Source organism: Tachyglossus aculeatus, chromosome X1, assembly GCF_015852505.1.
Source record: "Tachyglossus aculeatus isolate mTacAcu1 chromosome X1, mTacAcu1.pri, whole genome shotgun sequence".
NCBI lineage: Eukaryota > Metazoa > Chordata > Mammalia > Monotremata > Tachyglossidae > Tachyglossus > Tachyglossus aculeatus.
The window spans coordinates 121,749,942-121,777,324 of record NC_052101.1 but is presented as its reverse complement, the minus strand read 5'-3'; the positions used below and the strand labels follow the sequence as shown (position 1 = coordinate 121,777,324).

Here is a 27,383-nt window from a genome sequence, read left to right as displayed (position 1 = left end):
AGAGGAAAGAGGGGGCTCAGTCTGGGAAGGCCTCCTGGAGTAGGTGAGCTCTCAGTAGGGCCTTGAAGGGAGGAAGAGAGCTAGCTTGGCGGATGGGCAGAGGGAGGGCATTCCAGGCCCGGAGGATGACGTGGGCCGGGGGGTCGATGGCGGGACAGGCGAGAACGAGGTACAGTGAGGAGGTTAGTGGCAGAGGAGTGGAGGGTGCGGGGTGGGCTGTAGAAGGAGAGAAGGGAGGTGAGGTAGGAGGGGGCGAGGTGATGGAGAGCCCAGCCTTTTGCTGGCTGGGCCGATCTCTGTCTCTGTCCTTTCCCTAGTCCCAGGCGGTAGCCAAGTGGAAGAGGAGCGAGGAATCGCACCCCTCTCTGTCCGGGTGACCACTGCCCTTGTTCCAGGCCGGGAGCTGGCTGGGCATCTCTTGGCCGCTTTGAAATCTCTTTCTGGTTGCTTTGGGGTTGGGCACCCGAGGTCGTGCCGTGCTGCGATCCGCCAGTGCCCCCTGCGGGCCCTGGGTGAAAGTGCACCCTGCGCGAAGCTGCGCAGAAGAATCCTTCGGAACCCAGGAATCTATACAGAGAGAGGGAGGGTAGGGGTTCCCAGGCCCTGGCCTTGTTGGGGCGTCACGTCTTGGTTTTGGGGGGGTTTTTTGTTTGCTTTTCCCCCAGAAGCCCCACAGCTTCCTATCCTGGATTTCCCAGATTAAGGAGGTTCAGCCAACCCTGCGCTAATTAAATTTGTTATTCCAATTTGAAGGTTCCATTGTTTTAGAGGGTAACCCCGTGACTCATCCAGGGAGCCTCTGACAGTGTCTCCATGACAGCCACCTCCTACACGACTATCTACCCCCCAACCCCCCTTCGGCTTTTCGCCACTTGCTCCAAGATTCCTCTGAGGAGCCTATTATCAGTGTGGGGGTCCTTCTGAGTTTTTGTTTTTCCAGCCCTCTCTTTCTATGTTCCCAAATGGGAAGGCCCATGGCAAGAGGATTTGGCCTGGCCCAGGACTTCTAAGCTTCTGTGGTTTGGTTTCCCTAATTATGGCTGAGCACAAAGGCTGACTGGGGAAGGGATAAAAAGCAATAGTCTAGTTGGGCTTGGACCAACATGAGCATTTGTGTTTCTACACGTCTCTGGAAAACACAGTAGGCCCCTTCTTAGAGAGGGACGGCTCCCTAAGATGGCTGCCTCCTCCCTTCCCTTCAGCCATGGCAGCAGCCATTTTAGGGAATTCTGAGATTCCACTCCCCCTTTTCCCCGCTTATATACATGTGTTTTTTCAATTGTACATTCAATTATTAATTTTGATTACTCTGAATGATGTATGATGTTATGTCTCCTGCCCCCATCATCGTCATCATCATCATCATCATCATCATCATCAATGGTATTTAGTGAACACTTACTGTGTGCAGAGCACTGTACTAAGTGCTTGAGAGAGTACAATACAACAGAGTAGGTAGACATGTTCCCTGCCCACAACGAGCTTACAGTTAGAGACAGGAATTAATATAAATAAATAATTTATAATATATAATTTATAGATATGTCCATAAGTGCCATGGGGCTGAGGGTGGGGTGAATATCAAATGCCCAAAGGTCACAGTAGAAGTGTCATTAAAGTATCAGCTCTTCCAGGGCAGGGATTATATCACTTGGTCGTTTTATACTTCCCAAGTATGGGAAGCAGTGTGGCAAGAAGGTCATGGGTTCTAATTCACGCTCTGCCACCTGTCTGGATTCATTCATTGTCATATTTATTGAGCAGTTACTGTGTGCAGAGCACTGTACTAAGCACTTGGGAAGTACAAATCGGCAACATATAGAGATGGTCCCTACCCAACAGTGGGATCAGAGTCTAGAAGGGGAAGACAGACAACAAAACAGAACAAGTGGACAGGTGTCAATACCATCAGAATAAATAGAATTATTATTATGTAGTACAGTGCATTGCACCCAAGGGGTGCTCAATAAATACTTTTACTACTTAAAGGATTTAATAATAATAATTATGGTATTTGTTAAGCGCTTCCTATGTGCCAGGCGCTGTACTGAGTGCTGGGGTAGATACAAGCAAATCGGGTTGGGCACAGTCCCTGTCCCAAATGGGGCTCACAGTCTCCATCTCCATTTTACAGATGAGGTAACTGAGGCCCAGAGAAGTGGAATGACTTGCCCAAGGTCACACAGCAGACACATGGATTTGTTCTGCCCAGTGTTCCCATTAACCTGCCCTAGTGGGAAGAACAAGTGACTGGGAGTCAAGAGACCTGGGTTCTAGTCCCGGCTCCAGCACTGGTCTGCTGTGTGACCTTGGACAAGTCAGTTAACTTCTCTGAGCCTGTTTCCTCATCTGCAAAATGGGGATTGGATGCCTGTTCTCCATTCCCCTTAGATTGTAAGTCTCTTGTGGGACAAGGAATGTGTCTGCCCTGACTCTATCTACCTCAAGGCTTAGCACAGTGTTTGTCACATAGTAAGTGGTTAACAAACGTTAAGCAGCAGAGAAGCAGTGTGGTCTAGTGGATAGAGCACGGGCCTGGTAGTCAGAGATAATAATAATAATAATAATAATAATAATAATGGCATTTTTAAGCGCTTACTATGGGCAAAGCACTGTTCTAAGTGCTGGGGGGAGATACAAGGTGATCATGTTGTTCCACGTGGGGCTCACAGTCTTAATCCTAATTTTACAGATGAGGTAACTGAGGCACAGAGAAGTTAAGTGACTTGCCCAAAGTCACACAGCTGACCGGCAGAGCCAGGATTTGAACCCATGACCCCTGACTCCCAAGCCTGTGCTCTTTCCACATAGCCACGCTGCTAGAGATGTGGTGAGCCCACAACAAGCTGCCTTATCAGCGACTGTTTGTGATCCCGCGGACAACAATAAGGAAAAGACTGGCGAAGGCACTGATGCGCTCTACTTGGGACAGGCGATTGTGGGCCTGGACGAATCAAAGACTGCTAGGTGTAGCAGAGCCACAGCTGAGACAGATAAAAGGTGGTCACTTTGAATGGTGAGGAAGCACCTGGAGCAGAAGCACGCAGGGAGGCCAAAGCAGAGCAGGAGAGAGCAGCACTCAAAGGAAGCTAGAACAGTGCTCTGCAGATAGTAAGCGCTTAACAAATGCCATCATTATTATTATTATTAAGGCAGCAGCACGGGGAAGCGGTGTGCCGAGGAGGCTTGCGGTGTCAGCGGTCCATGTCACCAGGAACTTCTCCCAACCTTCTGCAGTGGGATCAACAGATCAGATTGTGAGCCCACTGTTGGGTAGGGACTGTCTCTATATGTTGCCAACTTGTACTTCCCAAGTGCTTAGTACAGTGCTCTGCACACAGTAAACGCTCAATAAATATGATTGATTGATCAGACGGAACAGGCTTCCCTTGACCAGCAAACTGGTAGTGGACCCTTGGTGGAGTGAGTGTGTATATGTATGTGTCACTCCCTTGTATGTTGGCAAAACTAAGTAAAAAGCTTTCCGCAGTAGCCTTGGGGGCTGGTGGTGTGATTTGACTCTACTATGTGCCACTGAGGCTCCCCCGGTCCAGGAAAGTCCTGGTTGGTGCAAGATGGGGGCTCTTGACAAGAGGACCTGAGTTCTAATGCTGGCTCTGCCATTTGTCTGCTGTGTGACACTGGGCAAGTCACTTAACTTCTCTGCGCCCCGATTCCCTCATCTGTAAAATGGGGACTAAGACTGTGAGCCCCATGTGGGACATGGGGACTGTGTCCAACCCAATTATCACGTATCTATCTCAGTGCCTAGAACATAGTAAGTGTTCAACAAATTCCATAAAAAGTCACAATTATTATTATTATTTGCTTGAACTCTTTCACCTCCCATCCATCCTTCCTCCTTCCCTCAGCTAGTCACTTCCAGTCAGTGCTTGACCCCTGCTGTCTGCCTGGCCCCTTCTTTTCCCTCTCCTCTGTTCCATCACTGAGTTGAGGAGTCAGATGATTTTCCCCTTCCCCTCCATGACCCCAAATGATCTCAGTCTGATCCCCAACTCAAATCCAAGGGCAGGATCACAATCAATCATTTATTATTTATTAAGTGCTTACTGTGCACCGATGTCTGTACAAAGTGCTCCGGAGAGTTCAGTACAGAAGAGTTGGTAGACCCGATCCCTCCCCTCATGGAGTTACAGTCTAGCGGGAGAGCCAGACGTTAAAATCAATTACAGTTAGAGGAAGCAGACTATAAGGATATGTACATGAGAGCTGTGGGGATGGAGGTTGGGGTAATTACCTAAATGCTTAGTGGGTACATACCATAAATGCCATTATTATTATACCCACGTACATAGGTGATGCAGAAGGGAAGGAGAATACGGTGGGAATAATAATAATAATAATAATAATAATAATGGCATTTATTAAGTGCTTGCTATGTGCAAAGCACTGTTCTAAGCGCTGGGGAGGTTACAGGGTGATCAGGTTGTCCCATGGGGGGCTCACAGTCTTCATCCCCTTATTACAGATGAGGTAACTGAAGCCCAGAGAAGTTAAGTGATTTCTCCAAAGTCACACAGCTGACAAGTGGTGGAGCCGGGATTTGAACCCATGACCTCTGACTCCAAAGCCCGGGTTCTTTCCACTGAGCCACACTGCTTCTCAGCGTGGGAAGATGAGAGGTTAGTCAGGGAAAGCTTCCTGGAGGAGATAGCATTTTAGTAGGGCTTTGAAGATGGGGAGAGTGGTGGTCTGTCAGGTATGAAGGGGGAGGGAGCCCCAGCCAGGAGGGAGGATGTAACCAAGGGGTCGAAGGCAAGAGAGATGAGATCAAGGTACGGTGAGTAGGCTAGTGTTAGAGGAATGAAGTGTGGAGGCTGGGTTGAAGTGGGAGGGGAGTGAGGATAGGAAGGAGGGAGAGAGCTGATTCAGTGACTTAAAGCCAATGCTGAGATGTCTCTGCTTGATGCCCCCTCCTTCTTCACCTCGCTACTCTCTTACTACAACTCAGCCCACACACTTCACTCCTCTAATGCCAACCTTCTCACCGTGCCTCAATCTTGCCTATCTCGCCACCGACTCCTCACCCATATCCTGCCTCTGTCATGGAACACCCTCCCTCCTCAAATCCTACAGACAATTACTCTCCCGGCCTTCAAAACCTTACTGAAGGCACATCTCCTCCAGAGGGCCTTCCCTGACTAAGCCCTCCCACCCCTTTCCTCTTCTCCCACTCCCTTCTGCGTCTCTCTGACTTACTCCCTCTGTTCTTTCACTCCCTCCCAGCCCCACAACACTTATGTACGTAGGTGTATTTTTTTATATATATTAATGCCTGTCTCCCCTCCTCTAGACTGTAAGCTCGTTGTGGACAGGGAATGTGTTCGTTTATTGCTGTATTGCACTCTTCCAAGCACTTAGTACCGTGTTCTGCACACAGTAAGCACTCAATAAATACGATTGAATGAATGAATGAATGCAGAGATGGATGGGCAACCAGTGCAGGTGTTTGAGGAGTGGGGAGATAATAATAATAATAATGGCATTTATTAAGCACTTACTATGTACAAAGCACTGTTCTAAGAGCTAGGGAGGATACAAGGTGATCAGGTTGTCCCACATGGGGCTCACAGTCTTAATCCCCATTGTACAGATGAGGGAATTGAGGCACAGAGAAGTTAAGTGACTTGCCCAAAGTCACTCAACAGACAAGTGGCGGAGCCGGGATTAGAACCCACGACCTTTGACTCCCAAGCCCGGGCTCTTTCCACTGAGCCACGTTGCTTCTCATTAATAATGATGGCATTTGTTAAGCACTTACTATGTGCAAAGCACTGTTCTAAGCGCTGGGGGAATACAAGGTGATCAGGTTGCCCTGATCTTAATCACAATCTTAATCCCCATTTTACAGATGAGGTAATTGAGGCTCAGAGAAGTTAAGTGAGTTGCCCAAGGTCACACAGCAGACATGTGGCAGAGCCGGGATTCGAACCCATGACCTCTGACTCCCAAGCCCGGTCTCTTTCCACTGAGCCATGCTGCTTCTTTGCTTTGGAAAAATTATTCAGGCAGCAGAGTGAAGTATGGACTGTCAAAGGATGAGGCCTCTTCCGTGACTCTAGGTCTGAGGTCTGGTGTTGGGTGGGATCCTAGTGTGCCTTCAAATTTACCCATATTTCATTACTCTTACATTTCAATCAATAGTATTTATTGAGGACCTACTGTGTGCAGAATTTGGGAGAGTACAATATGATTAGAAGATGCAATTCTTGCTGTCAAGGAGTTTACAACAGTCTACATTTCACTTAACTGGTATGATTAGTAAATGATAAGTGAAATACAGAAGGAAAGTGTGGCCTTTGGAAAGAGCACAGGGCTAGGAGTCAGAAGGCTCAGGTTCTAATTCTGACTGGGCTTCTTCCCTGCTGTGTGACCTTGGGGAAGTCACTTAACTTCTCTGTCCCTCACTTTCTTCACCTGTAAACTGGGGATTAAATTCATTCATTCATTTGGTCAGTCATATATTGAGTGCTTACTGTGTGCAGAGCACTGTACTAAGTGCTTAAATGAAAAGCAGGATGGCCTAGTGGAAAGAGTGTGGACCTGTGAGTCAGTGGACCTGGATTCTAATTCTGCTCCATCACTTGCTTTGGCAAGTCACTTAACTTCTCTGTGCCTTGGTTTCCTTATCTGTAAAATGGGGATTCAATACTTGTGCTCCCTCCTCCTTAGACTGAGAGCCCCATGTGGGACAGGGACTATATCCAACCTGATTAATATCTATCCCAGCGCTTAGTACAGTGCTCTGCACATAGTAAATGCTCAATAAATACCATTGATTAACAAATACCAATGATTATTGTCAACTTTAAATAACTGTTTTCCCTCCCCCTTAAGACAGTGAGACCTGTGGGGACAGGTCTAATGTCTGATCTGATTGTATTATATCTACCACAGTGCTTTGCACATATTTAACAAATATCACTATAATGTTAAATTGACATTTACTGAAGCTCCTTTTGTGAGTTTTTCACCTTCCCTTCCCTCAGAGCAAGAGATGCCACGAAAAAAAGAAAAGATTATGCCCATTTACCAGGGTAGGGAAATTGAGGTGCTTGAAACTACATCCTGCTGTTGACCCAAGTTGTATCATCTCACCAGCCATCTCTATTCTTTCTATACTTTATTCCTATCGTCAGTACTGGTGTGTTTGTTTAACTGTAAATTCAGTATCTGTGGTGATTATTTCGAAATGTTTTTATACCTGTCTCCCCCGTTTGAGTATAAGTTCTTTGTGGGGAAGGAACATGCCTCTTCACTCTATTATACCTCCCAAAGCACTTAGTATACACTACATTCAGTGGGAGCTCAATAAATACCATTACCACAACTCCTTGAAGAGCCACATGGGGTTGATCGACTACTACCAGCGATATGAGAAGCAGAGAAGCTCTAGAGAAGCAGCGTGGCTCAGTGGAAAGAGCCCGGGCTTAGGGGTCAGAAGTCATGGGTTCTACTTCTGGCTCCTCCACTTGTCAGCTGTGTGACCTTGGGCAAGTCACTTAACTTCTTTGGGCCTAAATTATCTCATCTGGAAAATGGGGATTGAGACTGTGAGCCCCACGTGGGACAACCTGATAACCTTGTATCTCCCCTAGCGCTTAGAACAGTGCTTGGCACATAGTAAGTGCTTAACAAATACCATTATTATTATTATTATTATAAGCAAGCAGTGGTTCCAGTTGCATAGTACGTTTGCATTTCCAGGTTCAGCCATTAGGCTACCGTATCAAATACTGCTTGAAACCTGCATTGTCTGACCAAGTGCCGTCGTGTTCACACACCAATTTTTTTTAAATCAATCTATCAGTCGATCATATTTGAGTTTATGTGCACAGTACTAAATAAGGGCTTGTTGTACAATACAACAGAATTGGCAGACACCTTCCCTGCCCATAATGATCTTAAAATCTAGGAAGGAGACAGACCTTAATATGAATAAATAAGTAATTTATAAAAATGTAAAGATATAAAAATAAGTACTGTGGGAGTGGGGTGAATATCAAGTGTCCAAAGATTGAAGTGCATAGATGATGCAGAAGAGAGAGGGAGACAAAGAGAGCTTAATCGGGGAAGGCCTCTTAAAGAGATTCATTCATTCATTCAATCGTATTTATTGAGCACTTACTGTGTGCAGAGCACTGTACTAAGTGCTTGGAAAGTACAATTCAGCAACAAATCAATCAATCAATCAATCAATCGTATTTATTGAGCGCTTACTATGTGCAGAGCACTGTACTAAGCGCTTGGGAAGTACAGATTGGCAACACATAGAGACAGTCCCTATCCAACAGTGGGCTCACAGTCTAAAAGGGGGAGACAGAGAACAGAACCAAACATACCAACAAAATCAAATAAATAGGATAGAAATGTACAAGTAAAATAAATAAATAAATAAATAAATAAATAAATAAATAGAGTAATAAATATGTACAACCATATATACATATATACAGGTGCTGTGGGGAAGGGAAGGAGGTAAGATGGGGGGATGGAGAGGGGGACGAGGGGGAGAGGAAAGAAGGGGCTCAGTCTGGGAAGGTGACAATCAACAAATAGTGACAATCCCTGCCCACAACGGGCTCACAATCTAGAAGGGGAGAGACAGACATCAAAACAAGTAAACAGGCATCAGTTACATCAATATAAATAAAGAGAATTATATATATATATATATACATCATTAATAAAATTAATAGAATTATAAATATGTACATATAATGATGGTATTTATTAAGCACTTATTGAATACATATATACACACACAAAAGCTGTGGGGCAGGGAAGGGGATAGAGCAGACAGAACGAGTGGGGGCAATGAGGAGGGGAGAGGGAGCAGAGGAAAAGGGGGGCTTAGTCCAGGAAGGCCTCCTGGAGGAGGTGGGCTTTCAGTAGGGCTTTGAAGGGGGGAGGTGTGCTAGTTTGGCGGATTTGAGGAGGGAGGGCATTCCAAGCCAGAGGTAGGATGTGGGCCAGGGGTCGATGGCAGGACAGGCGAGAACGAGGCACAGTGAGAAGGTTAGCACCAGAGGAGTGGAGTGTGTGGGCTAAGCTGTAGAAGGCAAGAAGGGAGGTGAGGTAAGAGGGGGCAAGGTGATGGAGAGCTTTGAAACTAATAGTGAGGGGTTTTTGCCTGATATGGAGGTTGATAAGCAACCACTGGAGATTTTTGAGGAGGGGGGTGACATGCCCAGGGTGTTTCTGTAGAAAGATAATCCGGGCAGTAGAGTGAAGTATGGACTGAAGTAGGGAGAGACAGGAGGCTGGGAGATCAGAAAGGATGCTGATGCAGTAATCCAGTCGAGATATGACGAGTGATTGTACTAACGTGGTAGTAGTCTGGATGGAGAGGAAAGGAAGAGATGTGACCTTAGTAATGCTCTGAAGGTGGAGAGTGGTGATCTAGTGTAAATGGGGGGAGAGAGAGTTCCAGGCTAGGGGGAGGATGTGGGAAAGGGGTTGGTGGCGAGATAGAAAAGTTTGGGGAACAGTGAGTAAACCGGTGCTAGAGGAGCGGAGTGTGCAGGCTGGGCTGTGGTAGGAGATTAGTGAGGTGAGGTAGCATTGAGTTCTTTAAAGCCGATGGTAGGGAGTTTCTGTTTGATGTGGAGGTGGGTGGGCAGCCATTGGAGGCTCTTGATGAGTGGGGAGACATGAACGGAACGTTTTTGTTGATTAATGATTTGTTCAGCGGTGCCAAAGTATGGATTGGAGTTGGGAGAGACAGGAAGCCAGGAAGAGGCAGGAAGAGGCCAGGAGCGAAGAGGCAAGTAGTAGTAGTCAAGGCAAGATAGGTCAAGAGGTTGGAGCAGCATGGTAGCAATTTGGATGGAGAGGAAAGGGCGGTTTAGAGGTTATGAAGGTAGAAACAAATACGTGGGTGGAATGAGAGATGAGTTGAGGACAACGCCAGGTTTACGGGCTTGTGAGTTAGCGAGTCCAGGGCAGTCCATTGTTAAAAATCACATTTTAATTTCCAAATTTTCAAAATTTGGGATTAAGACTCTCTAGCGAATTCTGATTCTGTGACCTGAATGCTAATCACTAGCCAGTGTTTGAGTGGCAGCATGGCCTAGTGGATAGAGCCCAGGGGCTGGGAAGGACCTGGGTTCTAATCCTGGTTCCACCACTTGTCTGTTGTGTGAGTTTGGACAGGTCACTTTATTTCTCTGTGCCTCCGTTACCTTTTTTTATGGTATTTGTTAAGTGCTGCCTATGTGCCGGAAACTACTAAGCACTGGGGTACACACAAACTAATCAGCTTGGGCACAGCCCCTGTCCTACATGGGCTTCTCAGTCTTAATCCCCATTTTACAGATGAGGTAACTGAGACCCAGAGAAGTTAAGTGACTTACCCAAGGTCACACAACAGACAAGTAGCGGAGCTAGGATTAAAACCCAAGTCCTTCTGACTCTCAAGTCCATGTTCTATCCACTAGGCCACACTCCTACCTCATTGGAAAATGGGGATTGTACTTTCCCAAGCACTTAGTACAGTGCTCTGTACACAGCTTTTATTTTTATTAAGTGCTGTCGAGTCGTTTCCGATTCATAGCGGCTCTATGGATATACTTTCTCCAGAACGTCCTGGCCTCTGCCATAATCCGCAACCTTTCTAATGGCTCTTCTGTTATCATTGTTATGGTCTCTATCCATCTAGCCGCTGGTCTGCCCCTGCCACGTTTTCCCTGGACTTTTCCTAGCATTGGTGTCTTCTCCAGAGAATTAGTCCTCCTGATTATGCGTCCAAAATATGCTCATCTAAGTCGAGTCATTTGGCCTTCCAAAGACCAATTTGGTTTAATTTGCCCTAAAATTAGAGAAGCAGCGTGGCTCAGTGGAAAGAGCTCGGGCTTTGGAGTCAGAGGTCATGGGTTCGAATCCTGGCTTCGCCACATGTCTGCTGTGTGACCTTGGGCAAGTCACTTAACTTCTCTGAGCCTCGGTTCCCTCATCTGTAAAATGGGGATTAAGACTGTGAGCCCCACGTGGGACAACCTGATCACCTTGTATCCCCCCAGTACTTAGAACAGTGCTTTGCACATAGTAAGCGCTTAACAAATGCCATTATTATTATTATTATTAAAATCCATTTGTTTGTTTTTTGGGCAGTCCACAGTCTTCGCAAAAGCTGTCTCCAACACCACATTTCAAAAGAATCGATGTCCTCTCTATCCTGTTTTTTCACTGTCCAGCTTTCGGATCCATCCCTTGTCACTGGAAACACCACAGAGTTGCCGTTTTGCAAGTGGAAAGAGCCCGGGCTTTGGAGTCAGAGGTCATGGATTCGAATCCCAGCTCTGCCAATTGTCAGCTGTGTGACTTTGGGCAAGTCACTTCACTGGGCCTTTTTAGACTGTGAGCCCACTGTTGGGTAGGGCTGTCACCCCTCCTACCTCACCTCCCTTCTCTCCTTCTACTGCCCAGCCCGCACCCTCCGCTCCTCCACCACTAATCTCCTCACTGTACCTCGCTCTCGCCTGTCCCGCCATCGACCCCCTGCCCATGTCATCCCCCGGGCCTGGAATGCCCTCCCTCTGCCCATCCGCCAAGCTAGCTCTCTTCCTCCCTTCAAGGCACTGCTGAGAGCTCACCTCCTCCAGGAGGCCTTCCCAGACTGAGCCCCTTCTTTCCTCTCCCCCTCGTCCCCCTCTCCATCCCCCCGTCTTACCTCCTTCCCTTCCCCACAGCACCTGTATATATGTATATATGGTTGTACATATTTATTACTCTATTTATTTATTTATTTATTTATTTATTTATTTATTTTACTTGTACATTTCTATCCTACTTATTTTATTTTGTTGGTATGTTTGGTTCTGTTCTCTGTCTCCCCCTTTTAGACTGTGAGCCCACTGTTGGGTAGGGACTGTCTCTATGTGATGCCAATTTGTACTTCCCAAGCACTTAGTACAGTGCTCTGCACATAGTAAGCGCTCAATAAATACGATTGATTGATTGATTGATAGGGACTGTCTCTATATGTTGCCAACTTGTACTTCCCAAGCGCTTAGTACAGTGCGCTGCACACAGTAAGCGCTCAATAAATACGATTGATTGATTGATTTTTGTGGCAATCGTTACAACAGCACAGTTCACGACTTTTTCCAGGCTCTTCACACCGAGATCTTAGTCACATTTACTCTTCGGCTTAGTTCTGGGCTGTGTTATTGACAAGTAGGGTGCAAAATAGGTTAATCGGTGTAAATCGGCCGCAGGGTTCTTGTACTCAGGGTGGTGACGCAGATAGGAAAAATGACTCGGAGACATGAGTTCAGATAGAGCAGTAAAGAAGGAAAGTGGCTACCTGCCTGTTCACCTCCCGGGAGAGGTACGAGTGACAAGCAGCTCCGATCCCAGCTGCTTCTTCCTCTTTTATTGGGTTTCAAATCCGAGCTACACAAAGGATTCCTGAGAGTAGTGCCCTACGTGAGGCCTTGGCATTCCAAGATCCCAAGTTAAAGTACAACCGTTTGTTTGTCATGGTTTGGTTCGTGTTAAAATCCCTGTTTACAAGATGTTATCAGGAGATAATGGTCAACACAGGATGGGGACATTCCAGACAGAGAGGGGCCACTTTGGTTAATGTTACTTTACGAACACTGGAGTGCTTTCGGTCTGCACAAAATAAAGGGTTACTGTTGGTATGCACAAGATGGAGTCAGTCATGCCAAGTTTGCCGGTAGACAACAAGCTGCTAGTTCCTTTATTGTTAATTATCTTAGGAGAGGGAAGTAGGCGCTCAGGCAATCCGACTGAATGAATGAAATGCCTTTATTGAATACCATTTAATACTACAGAAGTGCCTGAGGGAAGAGGCGAGCAGGCGGAAGGGTGGTGTCTCTTTAAGACGCCCGCGGGAGCCCCGCCCCCTCCCCCCCGTCTCACCAGGAAGCAGTTGGGAGTTTCTAGGCCCCCGCGCGTCTCGCGCTGCTCGCGGCGCGCGCCTGCCGCGAAGCCTCATGGGCCCCTTTCCCTGCCCGCGCTGAGGACGGCTTGGCTCGGGAGTTGACCCGACGACCCCTCGCACTGCGCATGCGCGGGGGCTGCTGTTGGTCAGTAATACTTATTGAGCCCTTACTGCGACGGCCTAAGGACTGTGAGCCCGTTGTTGGGTAGGGCCCGTCTCTGTATGTTACCAACTTGTACTTCCCAAGCGCTTAGTACAGTGCTCTGCACACAGGAAGCGCTCAATAAATACGATTGAATGAATGCGATTGAATGAATGAATGAATAAGGGCGTTGTTGGGGGGGGTAGTTTGTGTGGAGGGATCGAACGGGGGGAAGAGGAGAAGCCGGGCTGGCCCAAGGGCTTCGGGAGAGAAGCCTGACGGGTCACATGACTTAATTCTCTTTAATAATAATGATGATGGCATTTATTAAGCGCTTACCATGTGCAAAGCACTGTTCTAAGCGCTGGGAAGGCTACAAGGTGATCAGGTTGTCCCACGGGGGGCTCACAGTCTTAATCCCCATTTTACAGATGAGGGAACTGAGGCCCAGAGAAGTGAAGTGACTTGCCCAAAGTCACACAGCTGACAATTTCTTTCCAACCTGCCCTCGCCTTTCTATTTTTCTTTCTTTTTTTTTTCCTTTAAACCCTTCATGTTCCGGCATTTAACTCCACCCATTTGACTCCCCCGGGGCCGTTTAGAACGGCCCCGGCCCCTCTCTGGAAGCCGCAGACCGTGACTCTCTTGCCCCGGTTAAGACAGTCACGTTTCAAATTCGGGGGCCTGAGGAGCAGGGGGAGCAGAGTTTGCCCGGGGTGGGGTTGGTTTGGAGTGTTTAAACAACACCCTGGAGGTTGCAGTCATCATCATCATCATCAATCGTATTTATTGAGCGCTTACTATGTGCAGAGCACTGTACTAAGCGCTTGGGAAGTACAAATTGGTAACATAGGGGCTGTCTCTATATGTTACTGACTTGTACTTCCCAAGCGCTTAGTACAATGCTCTGCACACAGTAAGCGCTCAATAAATACGATTTAATGAATGAATTTCCCAGTTGCCCGAGCTCCGGCCATCGCTAAAATCCGCCCTTTCCTCTCCATCCAAGCTGCTACCACGTTAATACAAACACTCATCCTATCCCGCCGAGATTACGGCATCAATCTCCTTGCTGACCTCCCAGCCTCCTGCCTCTTTGTTTCCTGCCTCTTCTCCACTCCAGTTCACTCTGCTGCCCAGATCATCTTTCTACAAAAAAGTTTGACATGTCACCCCCCCCTCCTCAAAAATCTCCAGTGGTTGCCTATCCACCGCTGTATCAAGCAAAAACTCTTCACCATTGGCTTTAAAGCACTCCATCACCTTGCCCCCTCCTACCTCACCTTGCTTCTGTCCTACAACCCAGCCTAAATACTTCACTCCCCTAGTGCTAACCTTCTCACTGTGCCTCAATCTCATCTGTCTCACCGCCGATTCCAGTCCACGTCATACCTCTGGCCTGGAATGCCCTACCTTCTCAAATACGCCGACAGTTACTCTCTCCCCCTCCTTCAAAGCGTTTTTGAAGACACATTTCCTCCAAGAGGCCTTCCCAGACTAAACCCCTACTTTTCCTCATCCCCCACTCCCTCTGTGTCGCCCTGACATGCTCCCTTTGTCCTCCCCTCCCAGCCCCACAATGCTTATGTATATGTCTGTAATTTTATTTGTATTTATGTCTCTCCCCCTGTAATAATAATAATAATAATGATGATGGTATTTAAGTGCTTACTATGTGCCAAGCACTGTTCTAAGCGCTGGGGTAGATACAAGGTAAACAGGTTGTCCTACGTGGGGCTCACGGTCTTAATCCCCATTTTAAAGATGAGGTAACTGAAGCCACCGAGAAGTTAAGTGACTTGCCCAAAGTCACACAGCTGGCAAGTGGCAGAGCTGGGATTCAAACCCACGATCTCTGACTCCCAAGCCCGTGCTCTTTCCACTAAGCCACGCTGCTTCCACGCTGTAGACTGTGAGCTTGTTGTGAGCAGGGAATGTCACTATTTTTATTGTTGTATTTCCCAAGCACTTGGTACAGTGCTCTGCACATAGTAAGCGCTTAATAAATTTGAAGGAATGAATGAATGAATGAACTGTAGCTCAGAATTCCAGCCCATGTTCTGGAATTTTGGGTCCCAGTAGATAATGGCACAGGATATCACCAAATGGAGTCCATTGCAAACTCAAAAGTCTCTTAATGGTCTCTCTTTCTGCAGCAGAAGACAGGCGTTGTAAGTGCCAGTCGCAGCCAAGATACAGTTGGATCTGCTTCTTACCTCCAGAAGCTCGTTGGTAGGATTCCCTAGCTGCCTGGCCTTTGCTAAGATGGCCCCAACAGTGCCATTGATCTGCAGTGGGACAGTGAGTAGGTGAGACTCCTTTTCTGCTAGCAGAGGGCTGACTGAACCTTTTTTCCCCTGAATCAGGGAGGTGAGCTGTTCCCTCCCCTGGGAAGAAAAGAACACTTATCTGGCCCCCACCTTGCCACTGTACTTGGCCCTGATGTCAGGGTTAATGGGAAGCCCTGGGACTGATCCTGATGGTCACTTGGGCTTTGAAGGCCAAATTGCCCTTCAGTCATTGAGCATGGATGATCTAAGACCAGACCCCACCCCCCACCCTCACGAGGTGGAATGGCAGAGGAAAATTGGCATTGTGTTGGAGAGAGGGAATGAGGCTCTGCTCTTATTTGGGGCCTTTTCCTGCCACTGGCAGATGGTTGGTTGTGGGGGGTGGGTATGTGTGTGTTTGTTTTGGAGGGCAGAGGGGAATATATGATTCAGGCCTTCTGTGTCCCGTGTGCCCACAGGGTGAGTTCTGTTCTCAACCGGGATGTGAAGCAGTTTGGGAAGAAGCATCTGTTTGACCAGCTGGAGGAGACCTGCTGGAACTCAGACCAGGTAAGCCAAGAAACAGAGAGGGGAGCTGGAAGGATATCTCCTTCTGCTCCAATTGGACAGGGCTCACAACCCATTTGCTGTCGGAAATCCCAGTTGCCCGACACAACACGAAACCTTTGTGTGTCTTTCCCCTACCCTCCCTTTAATAATAATAATAATAATAATAACTGTGATATTTGTAAGCGCTTACTGTGTGCCAGGAACTGTTCTAAGCTCTGGGATGGATGCAAGCAAATCGGCTTGGACAGTCCCAGTCCCACATGGAGCTCACAGTCGCAATCCCTATTTTACAGATGAGGGAACTGAGGTACAGAGAAGTGAAGTGACTTGCCCAAGGTCACACAGCAAACAAGTGGCAGAGCCGAGATTAGAACCTATGACCTTCTGACTCTCGGGCCCGCGCTCTATCCACTCTGCCATGCTGCCCTTGCTTTTGGGTTTTTGCTCATTGCCTTTTTACAGGCTGTTCTCCACTTGTCCGCCATGGAGAGGGGTTTGAGGTCTACCCTATATCAGGTGGACAACTTGCATTTCTCAGAGCCATCCAGCGAGGCCATCATAGGGTTGGAACCAGGAATAGAATAATAATAATGATGACATTTATTAAGCGCTTACTATGTGCAAAGCACCGTTCTAAGCGCTGAGGAGGTTACAGGGTGATCAGGTTGTCCCACAGGGGGCTCACAGTCTTAATCCCCATTTTACAGATGAGGGAACTGAGGCACAGAGAAGTCACACAGTCACACAGCTGACAACTGCCGGAGCCGGGATTTGAACCCATGATCTCTGACTCCAAAGCCCACGCTCTTTCCTCTGAGCCACGCTGCCAGGTAGTGATCACTGACAGGCCCATTGCGGGCAGTATCATTATTACTCTACGGGCAGGCTCAAATCCTTTGCCGCCTGCCAGCCGAGGGGAAGGCAGAGCTGAGCTTCAGGCAACTCCCTCTACTACCCCAGGCTACCCCTGTGGACTGGTCTCCCCCGCTGGACTGTAAGCTTGTTGTGGGCAGGGAATGCGTCTGTTAGGTTGTTATCGTATTCTCTCAAGTGCTTAGTACAGTGCTCTGGACCCAGTAAGTGGTGAATAAATCCAAATGATTGACTGGTCTCCACTTCCTGGGCTACTGGGTGTAACCCACACCCATCTCTGATTTCTGGTTTAGGGATCCTCCCAGTGGGTGGTGCTGGAATTTCCACAGACGGTCAAGGTGTCCCAGATCCAGATCCAGTTCCAGGGCGGGTTCGCCTGCCGGCATGGTCGCCTGGAAGGTAATACTGTTCAATGGGGGTGGGAGGGTGGTGGTAGACTGGGGCCAGCGGCTCTGCCCTCCTGGGTCCTTGCAGGGGCCACCCTGTGCCAGAGCCGGGCTCCTTGTCCCTCTGCCAGGGACCCCGGTGACCTGCTCTCCCCCTCCTGTTGTAGGCGGCAGGAAGAACGAAACGTTGGTGAAGATCACAGATTTCTACCCCGAAGACTTCAATTCGTTGCAGATATCCTTTTCTGCCATCAGGCCCCTAGCTCTGGCTTTCAGTTCAGTCCCATTCCTCCCGGGAGCGGGAGGGCCGGAAGGGAGGGGAGTGCCTCTTAGCCAGCCCCCTTTGAGTAGTAGAGGATGGCTTCCCTTTCCTATCATAGTGTCTTGTTAAGTGCTTACTATGTGCTGCGCACTGGATTAAGTACTGGGATAGATATAAGATAATCAGGTCATACACAGTCCCTGTCCCACTTGGGACTCTCACTTTAATGGAAAAGGAGCATAGGTATTCTATCCGCCTGTTACAGTTGAGGAAACGGAGGCCCGGAGAAGTTAAGTGACTTGTCCAAGGTCACCCAGCAGGCCAGGGCTAGAGTTGGGATTAGAACCCAAGTCTCCTGCCTCCCGAGCCCATGCTCTTTCCACTAGGCCTCACACAGCTTTCAGTGCAGTTTAAACATCGGAGCAGGCATTTGAGAAGGGCTGTGAGTGTTTTCTGCCTGGAAGCAGGGGGCTGGACCAGATGACCTCTTGCTCCTCCCCACTTTTGGAGGAGCTATCTGCTCCACAAGGGTTCTGTTGGTCCAGCGCTTAGAACAGTGCTTTGCACACAGTGAGCGCTTAATAAATGCCATCATTATTATTATTAGAGCTCAATGCTGTCTGACCCTTCCTCAGGAAGGTCCCCTAACCTAGTTTCAACACAAGGGTTGTCGGACTTTAGAATGCAAAGATCCTGGACCTGTTTTCCCTTCACTGTTTTGTGCACAGCTTTCCCGTGGCAGATGTGATGGTGGACAAGTTGAAAATCACCTTCGAGAACAGTACCGACTTCTTTGGCAGGATCATCATCTACCACCTGCGCGTTTTTGGGGAGAGGCTCTAACTGACTTGGGGGTGAGGAGTGAACAAACCCAACTTCCACCCTTTCCCCATCCCTTCCTGTCCAAGCACAGTGGCCCTGGCCCTTTCCCTGTTCAGCCTGGGTCAAGGCAGGGAACATCTGAGCGAAAGACATGAGAGTAGGGATGCTGTGACTGGGAGCAGCTTCCCGGTGTCTTCCTACGCCCCACTCCCCGAGGAAGTAGCTAACCACAACTGGAGCTTGTTGCAAAACCAGTTCCTTTGAAAACCTAAGCCTAAAACCCTTGGACCCAGGAGCTGTGGCAGGTGCTAAGCTAAACTGGGTTCTGGGCCTGGAAAATCATTCCCTGTTATCACCTCCCCCACCCTTAACTATGATCTTCTGCTCTGCCCTGATCCCATTTTCAGCCCAATTTATTGTGGCTATAATCAGCAGGAAAGCAAAGGAGGGGGTGGGACAGATAGTCAGCAGGTCTGCCCAATCCTCCCTACCCCTCTTCTCAGCTGCCCCAGAGCCAGAGTGTTGCTACATGCCTTCCCTTTTCTGGGACTGACGCAGGGCTGCCCACATCATACGACGGTAGAGGAAACACATAGCCGCAAGGCCAAGGAAGAGCATGTTTGGTTTTATTTGTCGCTGCCCCTGTTGGCCAAGAAGCAGGAGGTGGCGAGTGGGTGCCTGGCTGAAGCTGGAGACAAGGTGGAGGGATACAGCTAGCAGTGTTAAACCTGGCAGAGTAGCAGGGCTCTTGCCTCCCAAGCCCAGCAGCAGGGACTGGATCCCAGGCCTGGGGGAACTGCTTAGCTGAGGACCAGAGAAGATGTCCACTTGGCCCTCACGTGAACCTCATTTCTGCCTGAAGGCAGTCCACTCCCTGCTGCAGAGCTCCCGAGAGGGCAAGAGAAAGGGGGGAGGGGCCCTATTTCTGGTCGCAGTAAAATCTGGTCCTCCAAGTCCCAAAACTCTGCACTCGGAGAGGTGACTTTGGCTCTTGGTCCCCGAGGGATGGAGCCTCTTGTACTGGTGACAGAGCCAAGAGACCCAATCTGGAGTCTTGGGCTCTTCTCTGACCTGCCTGGAAACCAGGACCCTAAAGTAATGGAGCTCCCGGCCAGCTAGTCAGCTAGCCTGCCTCCTGCCGTGAGAGGTAGTGAACCAAAGCGTAAAGGGTTAAGGCCGTGGAGAGGCTCGGGGCGACCTTCATGCTGTCTCCGGAGGCAGCTTGTTCTGGAACAGTTTGAGGATGTGATTTTCGATCACCTGTTGAACTGAGGTGGAGAGAAGAGAGAGAGTGAGTCTTTAAGGCCATGCAGATAGAGGGATGGGGATTTTGTAACACCAATAGGTGTCAACCCAAAATGGAAAAATAAAAATAAATGGGCATTTCCCAACCACCCCCTTGCTTCCTGAGATAAGTTAAATTACATCTTTTTCAAAGTGGGACTGGAGTCTCGGTTTTCAAGAATACAAGATCACCGTCTGCATGAAAGCGGAAGAGAAAAACTACCCTCTTTCAAACCCTAGGTTAAACCGCCAGTTCTGGTCGGAGGGATCTCAGCTGGGCCCCCTGCTGTGGATGTCAGTTTGTTCGCCTGATTGCCTCAACCAGGGTTGGTGGGCAATAATGGGGAGGGGTTAAATGGGAGTGGGGTGGGGGGGTGCAGAGAATGCCAACCCTGGCCCCAACCTCTAAAGCTGGGAGCCTGAAACTGCACTAAGTGGGCTGGACACCCACCTGAGCTTGGAAATGCAGCCCAGGATTCTGTCCATCAACCCAGTTGCCAACTTATCACTCACCCATTAACACTAAATAGCCACTAACTTGTTAACTTGGTAGCACTTGCCTGTTCACCCTAAACAGCCGCTGCTGACATGGGAATCCTCCCAGCTGGGAGCTCCTGGGTGCCTACCCATTTGAGGAGCCTGCATTGGTCACTGGATGCTTCAGGTTGGCTAATGCAGCTCTGGACTTTCTTGAACACTCTGATCTCCGCATGTCCTCTCAGTTCCCTCCCTCTGGCCAGACTGTGCCGACTCCCATTGAACCCTTCCCTGTCCTTTCTCTTTCATCCTTTTCCCCCCGCCCCTCAACATGTACACACAGCCTCAGTCAAGTGTGGCCTATGGAACTCCTGCTCCATCATGGAAATCTTCCCTTCATTCTTGACCTGTTCCTGATCCAGTCACTGATCCTCACCATTACTGACACCTGGCTCTCCCCAGATGAGTGTCTCCCCTGCCACTCTCTCCCAAAGAGGACTTGTCTCCCACTCTCCAAGACTCACTGGGAAAAGGGGAGGAGTTGGCCTCCTTCTTGCCCCCCTCCATGCCACTTTCCTACAATCCCATTCTCCCCAACCCTCTCTTTCCTTTGAAGCCCATATCATCCACCTCTACCACCCACTCCAGTTACTTGTTGCCATTATTTACCACCACCACCAACCCCACCAGGCTCCACCTTCAACTTTCTGAACCATCTTGACCCTGTTCTTGACTTTCCTTCTCCTTACACTGATTCTCAGAGACTTCACCATCCACATTAATGCTCCGATGAACTTCTTGCCCCCCGCTTCCTCTCACCATCAATTCCACTGATCTCCTGCTCCACCCCAACCATTCACCAATTTGGCTACATGCTCAATCTTATTTCTGCTGTAATTCATCAACTGTAATGGCCCCTACTCCATCCCAATCCTCCTTGATCTTTTTGTTGCCTTCGACCTGGTGGACCAACCCCTTCTCCAGGAACTATCTAACCTTGACTTCAACGACACCGTCTTTTCCTGGTTCTCCATCTATCTCTGACCGCTTCTTCTCAGTCTCACAGATTGCTCCTTTGCCTCCCCCCTCTAACTGTGGGGGTACCTCGAGGTTCCGATATGGGTCTCCTATTCTCCATCTACACTCACTCCCTTGGAGAACTCATTCGCACCCGTGGCTTTAACTACCACCTCATTCCCAAATCAACATCTCCAGCCCTGACTTCTGCCCTCTGCAATCTCACTTTTCTTCCTGTCTTCAGGGCATAATATAATAACTATGGTATTTGTTAAGCGCTTATTATGTGCCAAGCACTGTACTAAGTGCTGAGGTGGATACAAGCAAATTAGGTTGGATGTAGTCCCTGTCCCACGTGGGGCTCAGATGAGGTCACTGAGGCACAGAGAAGCAAAGTGACTTGCCCAAATTTACCCAGCAGACATGTGGCGGAGCAGAGATTAGAACCCATGACCTTCTGACTCCTGGGCCCCAGCTCTATCCACTACACCGTGCTGCCCCACCAACACCTCCAACTTTAAATTTCCAAAACATAACTACTCATTTCCACCCAAACCCTATCCTCCTCCTACACATAGCCAGTGCTTAACAATTACCACAATTGTTATTATTATGCTACTCTTTCTCCTAATCTACTTGAATGTCTGTCTCCTGTAAACTGTAAACTCCTAACGGGCAGAGATCACACCTACCAACTCTGGTTTGTTGTTTTTTTTTAACAGCAGGTTAGGCACTCACTATGTGCCAAGCACTGGGGTAGTTAAAGGCTAATGAGGTTGGACACAGTCCATGTCCATGTGGGGTTTACAGTCTTAATCCCCATTTAACAGATGAGGTAACTGAGACACTGAGAAGTGACTTGCCCAAGGTCACACAGCAGACAAGTGGCAGAGTCAGGATTAGAACCTCAGTCCTCAGGCCCACGCTTTCCCTTAGGCCTTGCTGCTGTATTGTACTTTTCCCCAAGTGCTTAGTCCAGGACTCCACACATATAAGTGCTCAAATACCATTGATTGAATAATGCTGTAAAAGCAGATCACCCCTTAGTGGGTCAGATAATAAAAAATAATGGCATGTGTTCATCACTTAAGTTTGTACCAAGCACTGTACTAAGCGCTGGGGTAAAGTCAAGCTAATTAGGTTGGACACAGTCTCTGTCGTCTGTGCACTAGTATCTGTGACCTTGAGGCATTTGCTATTCTCCCCAACCCCGCAGCACTTACGTACATATCTTTAAATTATATATTATTATTTCTATTAATATCTGTCTCTCCCTCTACACTGTAAATTTGTTATGGGCAAGGAACGTGTCTGCTAGTTCTGTTGTACTTTCTCAAGTGCTTAGTACAGTGCTCTGCACATCACAAGCATTCACACACCAATGATTGATTCTCACAGGTCCATTCTTCCCAGGCTTCTGCCTTTCTGGAGGATCTACGTGCTGGTTGCTCTCTGGGACACCCATCCTCATGATTAGGAATGGACCCTAATCCTAATCACCCTATTGACACCCCAATCCTGGCTCCACGACTTGTCTGCTTTGTGACCTTGGGCAAGTTGCTTCACTTCTCTGTGCCTTAATTTACCTCATCTGTAAACTGGGGATGAAGACTGTGAGCCCCATGTGGGACATGGTGTCCAACTTGATTAGCTTGTATCTACCCCATCAGTTACTACAGTGCGTAGTAAGTGCTTAACACTTTAAGAAAACCCCAAACTCTTACCCTCTCTATCCCTAACTTTCCCTCTAGTAATGCATTTTGGATCATTCAGCCATTTATTTATCCAAATCCCTCTTGAGCCTGCTGCTGTTTTTGACCCCAAACAGTTTCCTATGGTAACAAATTCCATTTCTTTACCACCCACTAGGTGAAAAAGTATTTTTTCTGTTTGATCTGAATCTCCCACCCTCAAGCTTCCACAGGAGCCCCCTCCCCTGAGATCATTTGGCAAATGGCAATCGCGTGTTGGCTCAATCCACACCCTTCCTGGTCTGGTAGGCCTCAATCACATGCCCCCTCTGCTTCTGGAGCCTGGAACTCAGTGGGAAAGGCCAGAACTAAACAAAAACATGTCCAGCTCTGGCCTACAGAGCAGGAGGACTAGCTGTCTGCAACCTCAGGTAACTGAGCAGATAACAGCAGGCTGAAGGAGAACAGCTTCAGTAAGAAAATCAGTTTAAAAAAAAAATCAATTGCTGGAAACCATCGGGGGGCAGGTTTTCTGTTCCAGTAAATTCTCTAATAATGGAGATGCTGAGGGTCAGAAGGAAATTAATTTGGTTTCCTTTAGGCCTAATAGGGCACTCCACCCACAGTAGAGACATGGCTCGATATGGAACCCCCCCCGAGACCCCCTAAGGTGGGAAGAGTGGGAGCAGTGGGCAGTTGAAAGTTCGCCCTAGCTCCCAGAAGGAAAATTGCCTTTTTTGTGTCCCAGAGCCACGGCAAGGTCCATTGGGGTGTAGCCTGAATCCGCCTCAGTCGTCAAGTCAGCACCTCGTGCTGAAAACCAAAGCCAGAGACAGCAGTGAGCAAAACAAGAAACCCAAGACCCCCAAACCAGCACCCTGAATGATGCTTCATTTTAGCTTCCCTGCTTGGAAGCGGCGCCTGGTCTGTACCCACTTTGGGAGCATCCCACTGTATGACCCACCCCACCCCCCCGCCCTCAAGTTACCTGGGGTGGTTCCACCTACTTTTGCAAGGGAAAAAAAGGAAAAGCATCCCAGATGCTTCTTTTCCCATTCCCCAGATCCCTCTGCCCACTCTTTTCCATACCCCCCAAAAGGCCTGGATCTGAGATTCTTCCTGCCCTTTAATAATTATGGTATTTAAGCACTTACTACGTGCCAGGCACTGTACTAAGCACTGATATGAGGGGCAGTCAGGCCCCAGCTGTCACTTACCCAGTAACGCTTCCACACACTTCACGTGGTTACCCCGCACGGCATACAGCAGAGGCGTCCCCCCATTCTGCAGAATGGGAAATAATACTAATGATGGTAGTTGTTAAGCGCTTACTGTGTGCCAGACACTGTACTAAGCACGAAATGAGGGGTTGGGGTCACCACCAAAGAAAGCTGCTCTCTCTCCACCACTCTTCTACCCTCTTGTTTTTCATCCTTCTTTCCGGCTGACTCAAGAGGAGATCTCTCACCGGCCTTCCACATCGATCCCCTTCACCCACACTTCTGACCCAAGCCTTTCCCTTCCCACCCACCAAAATCTCTTTCCCTTCAAATACACTCAAGTCACCTCCATTCTAAAAAGTGTCAGTCAGTCCATCATTTATTGAGCACTTACTGTGCGCAGAGCACTGCATTAAGTGCTTGGGAGAGTACATTATAACAAACACATCCCCTCCCCACAACGAGCTTACAGTCTAGAGGGAATGTCGGCTCTGGATCCCAATGCCCCATCTCTCTTTCTCTGACCAAACACCTTGAAGGGGTTGTGTACACCCGTTGCCTCCACCAACCGTCTCCTTGACCCAATACAATCTGGTTTTCACCCGCTTCACTCCACTCTCCCCAGCATCTTGTACGGAGCTGCCCATTCATTCAGTCGTATTTATTGAGCGTTTACTGTGTTCAAAGCACTGTATTAAGCGCTTGGGAAAGTACAATACAGCAATAAAGAGAGACAATCCCTGCCCACAACGAGCTCGCAGTCTACAGGAGGGGAGACAGACATCAAAAGGCACTTAGCAAATACCACAGAGGAGGAAGAGGAGCCTGGCCTTACCCAGTCATAGATGTTGATGTCGACATCCCGCTCCAGAAGCATGACCACAATATCCGTGTAGCCGCCCGTGCTAGCCAGCGACAAGGCGCTCTCCCGTTCCTTGGCCAAGACATGGGGGTCAGCACCCTGCAGGACCAGATGGCATCATGAGGAGAAGGCTATAGAGGGCAATGCGAGAGTGGGTGAAGATGAGGGGGGCTGGGGCCCTGTTCAACATCTCTGAATCAATCAATCATATCGATTGAGTGCTTTACTGTGTGCAGAGTACTGGACTAAGCCCTTGGGAGGGTACAATAAAACCAAGTTTGTAGACACATTCCCTGCCCGACAAGCTCACGGTTCAGAAGGGGAGACAGACATAACAAAAATAATAATAATAATAATGGTATTAAGCACTTACTATGTGCCAAGCCCTGTTCTAAGTGCTGGGGTAAATACAAGGTAATCAGTGCTCTGCACACAGTAAGCGCTCAATAAATACGACTGAATGATACAGTCCCTGTCCCACATGGGGCTCACAGTCTTACTCCCCATTTTGCAGATGAGGTAACAGGCACAGAGAAGTAAAGTGACTTGTTCAAGGCCACACAGCAGACAAGTGGCAGAGCTGGGATTAGAACCCATCACCTTCTGACTCCCAGGCTTGTGCTCTATCCACTAAACCACGCTGCTTCGGATATGTACACAAATGCTGCGGGGACTAGGGGAAGTGCTACCCTCACAATACAGAAAGAGAAAGATAATTTCCTGTTTGGACCTTAACTTGAGAGGAGTTTCCATGCCTATTAATGCCAAGACATGCTACTCAGACTGGTCTCGTCCTTGGTTGTATCCTTCACCGAGGTAGTTGATGCTGCCATTTGATTGGTGTTCTTCCATCTAAGAGTTCTACATCCCTAGCCTTGTTCTGTTCAATGCTTCTGCCACTGTACCCCAAAGTCGGGCCACTCTCCTTACTGGAGGACTAAGCATGTCATCCAAACTGTCTTTCAAAGACTAATTCCAAAGTACATTTTTACACTTTCCCCGTACAGGTGTCAAAATTCTGGGCTACAACGCCATGTTCTGGTTGGGTGGTTTCTAGAGGGCCTGCATTCTCCACAAATTGAAATATGTCACCCCAATGCTGGGATTTGGATCTTGTGGCACTCAGAGATTTACCCAAAATCAGTTTCGCTAGGCAAATAGAGCCGAGGAACACACTGGTGTTTTTACATGCAAATCACAATTTCAGTGATCCACACTCTTTATCTGCTAGAATGTTTTCTTGACACCCAAATCTCCTCAAACTCATTGCTGGCCAGGCTAAGTCAGGGCAAGGTATTGATCTGAAGCTGGTTGCAGGGAAAGGGGCTTCAGATGATGTGAGCTCGTTGTGGGCAGGGAATGTGTCTGATGTTATACTGTACTCTCCCAAGTGCTTAGTACAGTGCTTTGCACACAGTAAGCACTCAATAAATATGATTAATAATAGAGTGGTTCCAAATTTTCATTATGAGCATCCAGTGTGCTCCCACCCCCATCTCTTCTTATCCTATCAGTCTCTGGAACTGACTGGCACAGCTTCTGCTGACCTGCAGACATTGCTATCTCTGCTGGGAATGTACCAGTCTCCAAAGGTCTGGGCGTACTACCCGGACCATTCCGTTGTCCAAACTCCTCTGGGGATGTGTCCGGAGTCGGCATGCACTGGGGATTCATCAGTGGGTTTTTTTATGGTCTTCTCTGTAGTTTTCTGCCCCTTTGGAGCCACAACATGGGAAGCATTGTGGCCTAGTGGATGGAGCACAAGCCCGGGAGTCAGAAGGACCTGGGTTCTAATCCCAGCTCTGCCACCTGTTCTGCTGTGTGACCTTGGGCAAGTCACAACTTCTCTGAGCTTGTAATCTCATCTGTAAAATGGGGATTAAGCCTATGAGCCCCATGTAGGACATGGACTGCGTACAACCTGATTATCCTGCATCTACCCCAGTGCTTAGTACAGGGCCTGGCACATAATAAGTGCTTAAATTCCATAAGAAAAATAGCACAACCATTTCCTTCCACATACACCTAGCACAGCCAGACATTCTGACATTTATGATAGCTGTGGTCTTCCTCCCTGAAGGTCTTTCAGAAAAGAAGAGAGTTTGCTTAAGTGCAGGCCTGCCTGGAGGCGAGGGAATTGACTGGATGACCTTTCCAGTTTCCTCCCAGGTAAAGGGTTTTGATGGGGGAGCTCACCCCTGACCCAGCATGAACCCCCCTCTCACCCTCTTAGCTCTGGCTTGCCGTGGCCAAGAGGGTGAGAGTCCAGAAGCAGAGTTCTCTCCTGCCTGGAACTACCCCCACTTCATATCCAAAAGATCACCCAACTCTCCACAACTTCAAGCACTGCTTTAAAAAAAAATGACACTTCCTCCATGAAGTCTTCCCTAACCTCATCTCCCGACCTTATTCGTTGTCCTTATTCTTTTCTTTCTCATCCTCATTGTCGTCATTTTTGTTCTTGTCATCTTTGTCCACTCCTCACCGCCCCCTTGTCCTCGTTACCCTCCTCCCCCCGTCCTCTTGCTCCTCCTTGTTGTCCACCTCGTCGTTGTCCCCCTCCTTGTTGTCTTCTC

At 48.4% G+C, this 27,383-nt stretch overlaps 2 protein-coding genes across 5 annotated transcripts in view; one reads left to right on the top strand and one right to left on the bottom strand.

The window, feature by feature from the left end:
- The first annotated feature begins 12,987 nt into the window (after positions 1-12,987).
- LOC119950041 (nuclear receptor 2C2 associated protein) lies at positions 12,988-18,663 on the top strand. The gene is made up of 6 exons (XM_038771954.1): positions 12,988-13,076; positions 15,230-15,382; positions 15,823-15,913; positions 17,080-17,185; positions 17,340-17,407; positions 18,161-18,663. The coding sequence occupies exons 2-6, from the start codon at positions 15,339-15,341 to the stop codon at positions 18,275-18,277; spliced, it is 426 nt and encodes a 141-aa protein (XP_038627882.1). The 5' UTR covers positions 12,988-13,076; positions 15,230-15,338; the 3' UTR covers positions 18,278-18,663.
- Positions 18,664-18,859: 196 nt separating this feature from the next.
- RFXANK (regulatory factor X associated ankyrin containing protein) overlaps positions 18,860-27,383 on the bottom strand; it is a 16,034-nt gene continuing 7,510 nt past the window's right edge. For all 4 annotated transcript variants that reach the window (XM_038771947.1, XM_038771946.1, XM_038771949.1 and 1 more), the window contains 4 exons: positions 24,781-24,906; positions 23,943-24,009; positions 23,458-23,538; positions 18,860-19,524 (listed from right to left, as the gene is read on the bottom strand). In XM_038771947.1, coding sequence (XP_038627875.1) covers positions 19,457-19,524; positions 23,458-23,538; positions 23,943-24,009; positions 24,781-24,906 — 342 coding nt within the window. In that variant the 3' untranslated portion in view covers positions 18,860-19,456. The remainder of the gene's footprint in view (positions 19,525-23,457; positions 23,539-23,942; positions 24,010-24,780; positions 24,907-27,383) is intronic.

What these genes read in the sequence shown, in the direction of transcription:
- LOC119950041 (XM_038771954.1), top strand. Translation starts at nt 15,339, where the DNA reads ATGGCCCCAACAGTGCCATTGATCTGCAGTGGGACAGTGAGTAG. An exon ending in TGCAGTGGGACAGTGAGTAG is followed by an intron (nt 15,383 to 15,822) that starts GTGAGACTCCTT and finishes GTGTGCCCACAG; the next exon opens with GGTGAGTTCTGTTCTCAACC. An exon ending in CCGGCATGGTCGCCTGGAAG is followed by an intron (nt 17,186 to 17,339) that starts GTAATACTGTTC and finishes CTCCTGTTGTAG; the next exon opens with GCGGCAGGAAGAACGAAACG.